This window comes from Pyrus communis, chromosome 2 (genome assembly GCF_041283825.1).
Source record: "Pyrus communis isolate YQ-2024b chromosome 2, ASM4128382v1, whole genome shotgun sequence".
NCBI lineage: Eukaryota > Viridiplantae > Streptophyta > Magnoliopsida > Rosales > Rosaceae > Pyrus > Pyrus communis.
Window position 1 is genome coordinate 19,998,481 of NC_142566.1, and position 8,026 is coordinate 20,006,506.

General features: G+C 39.6%; 1 protein-coding gene across 1 annotated transcript; it reads left to right on the top strand.

Annotated features, from left to right (window-relative positions):
* The first annotated feature begins 3,409 nt into the window (after positions 1 to 3,409).
* Positions 3,410 to 7,748, top strand: LOC137747101 (Protein kinase superfamily protein). Its single transcript, XM_068487112.2, has 4 exons — positions 3,410 to 3,922; positions 4,079 to 4,886; positions 6,034 to 6,108; positions 6,406 to 7,748. Exons 2-4 carry the CDS (start codon positions 4,127 to 4,129, stop codon positions 7,692 to 7,694), a joined length of 2,124 nt encoding a protein of 707 aa, XP_068343213.2. The 5' UTR covers positions 3,410 to 3,922; positions 4,079 to 4,126; the 3' UTR covers positions 7,695 to 7,748.
* The last annotated feature ends 278 nt before the right edge of the window (positions 7,749 to 8,026 follow it).

Sequence of the window (8,026 nt, forward strand, 5' to 3'; positions counted from 1 at the left end):
ATATGTGAAAGGTAAATAAAATGAGAAATTACAAAATTTCCAAAACGATCCATAGAACTTAAAATTCATCTTGACCTACTAAACGTCGATAAAATGCCAAAAATCTTTGGTCGTGGCAAAAGCGCCATTCAGGATCACCTCATCGTTTATTTTTATTTTCAACCCAAATCTGACACCAAAAAGTATTTTCCGGAAAGGTATTCTCCGTGAAAACACTATTTATGCGAGAAGTTTGCTTTCGATCCTTCATCCCTATACTAGTGGGATAAAGTGCCCTACGCATATTTGAAATAGACATCCCACAGAATATACATCCCACATTCATACACAATACTATGTGCTGTTCAAACCAATTACAAGCGGTTTGTTCATTGTGATTCCTAAGGACTTCCTCCTAATTTTTCTAGCAAACGATAAACGATATTATCTACACTAATGAATAGGAGAATGAGCTAAGCTTCACACTAAGTTAGCCATAATAATGTGGTTCAAATTCACCTTTGCCCGAGAATCAAATACAAGACTTTTCATACTATGTGCTGTTCAAACCAATTACAAGCGGGTTGTTCATTGTGATTCCTAAGGACTTCCTCCTAATTTTTCTACCAAACTATATTATTTACACTAATGAATGAGAGAATGGGCTAAGCTTCACACTGAGCTAGCCATAATAATGTGGTTCAAATTCACCTTTGCGCAAGAATCAAACCTAAGACTTCATTTATAAGTAAAGAAAAACACCATTAAACCGTAGTACTAAGTGATGATTTTTTCCTAATTAAATTGCCACTTTTTTAAAATGGATAGAAACAAAATAATGTTTACAGACTAGATGATCAGATATCAGTCTGCAGGATCACTCTCAGTCTCAGAACAAATTTCTGAAGTCATACTCTCTCCAATCACGCCTCACGATTGCCACTTGCCATGCAGATTAACATTTTTTTGCATCAGATTCTCACAAGCAATAATATTATTTCCATAACTTGCAATGCATATATGATATATAAGGAATATAGTTAATGACGTAGTAAACATTTTGCATGTAAAATATTTATATGACATGTTTACTAATCCATGACGGAAATTAAATTAAGAAGTTGAGATTCATGTGTTTACTGCTCATTAAGGAAACTAAACAAAAATAGGGTCCACACGAAATAAGAAATATTATTTCTCAAGTTGGAGGTATTGGATTCTTACGAGGAGTTGGTATTCCAATTATGGGAGGGGTATCAAGGTGAATCGGTTCTGGTAAGAAGGCAACCGCTGAGATCTAGAGGATGGGGCAGTGAACATGGAGGGTGAGTTCTGGTGGTGAATTGGTCAGAAAGTATGATAAAGTCTAGGAATGTAAATCACAGCCAAAAATCCATAAATCAATGAAAACCTTGAGAAATAGGAATGTACGTAGTCCAGTGTTGCATCTAGCTCCAAAACGAACTTTGTAGAGAAAGGTTTCAGGGTGGTGACACTCTAGAAAGGAGGTTAGGGTTTTTCTTTTATCTGTACTAGTAGTGGAATGGCTTGCTACTTTCAATCAGAAAAGGAAAATTGAGCAAGACCGTATTTTCTATCCGGGTACAATCATAGCCCCATTCATTCGTTGAACCTTGATGCGGAAAAAAAAGGGCCGCGGTCGAACTCTAATTTTGGAAAAAAGTCGAGGCCCTCCAGACCCCGAGGGGAGAAGCTGTAGAGAAGGCAACTGTCCTCGCCGGATTGGCTGGGCGGTTGACCCCAATTCAAGCTGTGACATCCTCTGTGCCAATCTACACTATGCAAACCATTGGGAGAAGGCACGCTGTTAGAGAAAGAGTGTAGTATGTTCGTTATGTACATGCGTATTCTTTTCTCACTTTCGCTTGTTATTTGAGGATAATGTACTATTACTACACTTTGAAATTTCTCTAACATACGCTACTTTTGTTGATATCCGCTCCGATAAGTTGGGTAATGTGGTAAACTTGCCACATATGTGGTGGCTAATTTCTCACACTTGTGGTGGCAAATCATTGTGCACACTTTGCGGTGGCAAATCATTATGTTTAGTGATATAATGATTAAAACCAAATACGAGATCTCATGCACGATGTCAATTTGTGGTGGTAGTTAGAAATCTGTTTTATCGTGGCAAATGACTCCTATTCACAACTAGTGTAGTCCTTATTATAATGAGAGTTTTAACGAAAAGCCTACGGTATTATTTACTTTAACGAAAAACTACATTTTTACACTAAAAAATCAACCATGTTACTATTCACTTTATCTTTTATTTTGTCCTTATCATTAAAACTCAAAATTTTCAAACCCTTTTCATTAATTTTTCTTATTATAATCCTCCTCCAAAACCTAGATAAAGCATCATACATCCGCTCATAGATCCTAAATCATCTAGACGCCCCTCTCGTGATCGTTTTGGAGTGTGGGGCTCGATGGTCAACAATTTCGGCCATTATGGGTATTATCGTCAAACAATTGGACCTCCTTATCCTTCACGGCAGGCGTTTGTGGAAAATGCAACACAAAAAACCAATCTTTTGACATTGTACGTATTTTGCATTATACTAGTTACCTTGTTTCGTTTTCGAAAACGACCATTCGACACAGTCAAACTCATCTACAGCAACGGGGAAGATTTTGATCACACGTATTCTGCATGGGTTTTAAAGACATTGATCTAGAAGCTCTTCAAAACCCTCTGGCGAGATATATTGTGATCGATTAATTAGAATGGACTTGAGTTCAGTCTGATTGTTTGTTGTACTAAAATGTGAGATGAATATGAATGAACAAGATGAGTTATAAATCCACAACAAAGTAGGTTATCTAACATATCCTTATACATGAGTTACAAGTCATATTTTACAAGTCCCTATCAATCTAATCCTGTTGCTAAGGCCTAACCCCATCCAACCTACCAAACGGACCCTCAAAATATACTTATAAGTTGAGCTTCCTTGTATCCCAGAGATCAATATTTTGCATTAAACCATTCGCATACCCGTTTCTTACAAAGTGCGATAAATGGTAAAGAACATGTTAATCGGGGTTGCGTTGTGAAGAAATTTTCACTAGAATGATTAATCAAATTTGTTTATTATAACTTCATTGCTCCCCTTAACACTCTCTACTTTCTTCAATATCTAAGGAGATTTCATCTCCTCCATCGCCTATTCGTCTTTCTTCATAACAAAATACATTGAATATATATGTTTACGAGCATTTCATCGATGCAAACCTCATCAATCTTATTTTGTATGCCAGACAAACATGAGAAGACTAGTTTTTGGTAGGTTGGTATGCTTTTTTTGGATGATGCATTCTCATGTGGCAGTATAAATCATCCAAACGTGTTATCCATATGATCCTACCAAACTATAAATATGCACATGCCAAATGCATATGCATTTTTGTTTTTGCTTTGTGTTTGATAATTTTTCAAAGGAAAAAGCATATGGAATAATATAGTGGAAGATGAAGATGTGGGAACACAAACACAATACTTGGACCCCCACCTCCCCACCTTCATCAAATCATACAATTTTTTAATTAAAAAATTAAAAAAATATGAGCGTGTAAATATGCTGTCCGCACACAACCTCTGTGTCAGTCAAACCCTTTATAATTTGGCAACATATCCCATATCAGTAATTTCCCATTCTCTTCAAGGTCATTTCTGTCATACAACGTTTCCTATAGTTGCAGAAACATCAAGAGGCAGAAGGCATTGGAGAACCCAACCTGTATTTTACGTTTTAGGAGTTGCGGACAGCTGGAAATTCAGAAATTCAACATAACTGAGTTAAGAAGAAGCAGAGTCCATTAAATTTCATGCAATTTTATTTATCAAATCAGTTAATCATACAGGAGAGGCAGATCAATTAATCCAACCACCATTGAAGAAGAAGCTCTCAGAGAGGTAAAGATTTTGCATTTATTGAAGCAGATGGCTTCCCATCTGCCATATTTAATTTCTCAACTCTCAAGCTTTCTTCTTCTTTAATAAAACCCAGAAGCTAAAAATTTCAATTTCTTTTATTCAAATTGTCACTCCAATTGATGTTTGAATTTGCAGAAAGTCGATGACTGATGAAAACCCAGTTTAATCTGAACTCAATTGGATATGATTCTCCACATCCTCCACCGAAAGTCTCTGACTTTGATCACTGTCGTCACCGTCCTTATTCTTTCAACCTCCACATCCGCCATAGCCAAAGCTCAAAACTCAAGCTCCCGCATGCTCACGTGCGGATCGGGAAAATCCGCCAAAACGGTTCGCTACCCATTTGGATTCTCACCCAGCTGCAAAATCCCATTGAACTGTTCTGAAAATAACGAGATCACACTCGGCAAGTTCAGAGTCCAAAACGTGACCCCAAACGCCATCTTCGTGAACCTCCCTGCAAGTTGCAACCGTCGGTTCGAATCCGTGACTGGACTCTTCGGCCCGAACTTCGGCCCGACTTGGAACAACAGCCTCCTCCTCCAGAATTGCTCGGCGCCGCAAAATGGCTGCCTCATTCCGGCCGATTTCGTTCGGAAGCAGTTCAATTTAGAGAGCTGCAAGTCCAGCGTCGATAACATCAGCTGCCTGTCTCAGCCGCACAACCAGTCAGAAGTTATGCGATTCGAGGACTTGACTCGGACCGGGTGCAAGAACTTGTTCGGGTCGATTTCGTTTCGGTCGGATGAGGAGTCGCCGCTCTCGCTGGAGTTCGAAACGGTGGAGTTGGGATGGTGGCTCGAGGGACCCTGCCACTGCCATCCGAATGCCACGTGTACCCGGGTAAAGCTTGGCGAGAGGACGCCGGGCGGGTACCGATGCAGATGCGTCGATGGGTTCGACGGCGACGGCTTCAATCACGGGTCGGGCTGCCGGAGAGGTTAGTCAACGCGCTATTTTTAGTCTTTGTAAACTTTTAGTCATCGTCTTTGACAAGCAGTGGAAAAGTAGACAATTCCGTTTCGGTGGGGATTTTGGACTTGGCCAATGATGTGCTGCCACGTCACTATTTATGTTTTTGTATGGATTTGTTTAGCGAGATAACCAAAAGGTCAATTAATTAGGGAAAAATGGGGTTAAATTAAATAAAATTGGCTTGCATTACTATATTAGGGTCTAATTTGCAATTAATTTTGGTAATGTGTAGAGACAGAATGTCAATTAGTTTGATTTTGTTACACTCAATTATTCATAAGAGGACTTTGCAGGCAGCCACACTGGATTTGAATTGGTCGTGGCAATGTCGATAGGCCGAAAAGCTGGAGGCTTAAATTGTTTATGAATATATCTGAGTATTTTGAGCATAATTTGAGCATTGTTGAAATGAATCTGCACTATTCTAATGTTTTCTTATTGTTTTGAGTCGAATGGTCGCTATCCCAACGAAGGAATTCACCGAAAGTCAAAGCCTTTGTGCAATTTCCCCTGTTTGTTTATAGAGGATATTAGGTGAAGCACATGCCTTTACTAGGTATTATATTTAGGACCTTGGATCAATACAAGTTGGGGGGGGGGGGGGAGAAGACTTGTAAAGTTACATCACAAGTTTTTCCGGTGCAACTGTTGGTGTTTATTGCTATCCGAATGTTGTGGACCTGATAAGTTATAACATTAACTAACGTAAACCTTGATAGCACAAGTTGTTTAATTAGGCTGATAGTCTCTCAAACTTACAAGTTCTACTGAATTCCTATTTCGCATCTTAATTCCTCACGGGGGATGTAGCAAACTTGGATTTGTACTGAGTTCTTGTTGAATAAATAAAAGCTTGCAATGACCTGTACAAACTGTTATAGTTGGAATATACCATACATAGGAAGTGAGAACTCGCAGGTGATTTACTCTCTGATCTCGAGCCTTGAATTCTGCTTCCATTCCATTTTTATCTATGTGAATTGAAATGCATCTGCAACATTTACCAATTGCCTGACCTATTGATATTCTGAAACTGAAATGTGCATAGTATCACAATCTCAAGCTGGCTCGTTTTGTTCTAATTGTTTTTATACTGGTTGCTGTGTCTCTAGTGTCCAAGTGCAATCCTTCAAAGTATATGTCTGGTCGCTGTGGGGGAACAACAAGAGTTGGTGTTCTTATTGGAGGTAAATTTTCTACTTTTTACACTTGTTTCAAAATTTATCATATGCTCAGCTATGTTAATTTTTTTTTCCCCGCTTCAGTTGTTTCCGCTTCTTCTTTCTCCACATCTCATTTTTAGACATGAGAACTCTTAAAAACATAAGAGCGTGAACTGTAATTCCACTGGTGATACAATGCCGTATGGCCTTGTTGCTTAACTGATATATTGATCAAATATGACCGGGACTTCATAAAATTTCATATGTTTGGTTATCTTGTGTTTTCTCTAAATACTTGCGCGGCATTGGTTTTTGTCTTAGGGGTTATTGCTGGAGCTTTCATAATGGCCGGTCTATTTTTCATCTGTTACTTTGTTCGACATCGTTCAACTTGCTTGAGAAACCAAATGAGTGCAAGGCGCCTTCTAAGCGAAGCAGCAGGCAACTCTAGTGTTCCATTATATCCCTATAAAGAAATAGAGAGAGCCACTAATTGCTTTGCTGAAAAACAAAGGCTGGGAACGGGGGCTTTTGGTACAGTTTATGCAGGAAAACTCCACAACGATGAGTGGGTTGCCATAAAGAAGATCAACCGTCGAGACACCAATGGCATTGATCAAGTCATGAATGAGATCAAGCTCCTTTCCTCTGTGAGCCACCCGAATCTGGTGCGCCTCCTAGGTTGCTGCATAGAGGGAGGTGAACAGATCCTCGTCTATGAATATATGCCTAATGGAACATTATCTGAACATCTTCAACGAGAGAGGGGCCAAGGACTTCCGTGGACCATCAGGCTCACCATCGCCTCTGAAACTGCGAATGCTATAGCTTATCTCCATTCTGAAATGAATCCACCAATTTATCACAGAGATATCAAATCCAACAATATACTCCTGGATTACAACTACAAGTCAAAGGTAGCGGATTTTGGCCTTTCTAGACTTGGGATGACAGAATCGTCATACGTATCAACGGCTCCACAAGGGACTCCGGGCTATGTGGATCCTCAATACCATCAAAACTTCCACCTCTCCGATAGAAGTGATGTTTACAGCTTCGGGGTAGTATTAGTAGAGATTATAACCGCAATGAAGGTGGTTGATTTCGCTCGACCTCAATCTGATGTCAACTTGGCTGCACTTGCAATCGATAGGATTGGGAAGGGAAGCTTGGACGAGATAGTTGATCCCTTTCTGGAGCCAAATAGGGACGCATGGACTCTTTATTCTGTTAACAAGGTGGCTGAGCTTGCATTTCGATGCCTTGCTTTTCACAGTGACATGAGGCCTTCTATGACAGAGGTGGCAGAAGAACTAGAGTACGTCCGGCGCAGCGGGTGGGCAACAATGGAGGAGAACATATGCATGGGATCGTCAGTGGCGTCGTCATGTTCATCACCGTATAATGGAAGTGAGAAATCGTCGAGAAGCGTGATGGCGAAGAAGGCTGGTATACGAAGCCAGAGATCAATAGTTTCACTGAGGGTAGATAGTTCTCTAGCTTCCATGGAAGAGGACAAGGATAGCTCCCCAGTGTCTGTACATGATCCTTGGTTGAGTGAACAGAGTTCACCTTCAACAAACAGCTTATTGGGCAATGTAGTTAAGTGACGTCATAAAACAAAAATCAACAAACGAGAAAAAGAAGAAGAGACAAGTTGCAAACTCTGCCTATTGTATTTTAATTTCTTCTATCTTTTTGCTGCCTCCCTACATATTCCTTACAAGGTGCTCTCTTTTGTATGCATCCCACTAAAATTCAACCACAGCACCAGAGCAACTAATTAAAAACAAAATTATATCAAATTAGTAATTAATCTAAAACTTAATTGAAATTGCAAGTGACCCTTGAACACAGTGGTGGGAAGGTTTTGAGCCTTTGCATGACGGCATGAGTTCAAATCTTGTCAGTGGCTAGTCTAACATTTAATCTAACAAAATCT

Bases quoted from the DNA above. Each gene is read 5' to 3' on its own strand.
- LOC137747101 (XM_068487112.2), top strand. From the start codon at position 4,127: ATGATTCTCCACATCCTCCACCGAAAGTCTCTGACTTTGATCACTGTC. The intron at 4,887-6,033 runs GTTAGTCAACGC...CTGTGTCTCTAG, and splicing joins CGGGTCGGGCTGCCGGAGAG to TGTCCAAGTGCAATCCTTCA. The intron at 6,109-6,405 runs GTAAATTTTCTA...TTTTTGTCTTAG, and splicing joins AGTTGGTGTTCTTATTGGAG to GGGTTATTGCTGGAGCTTTC.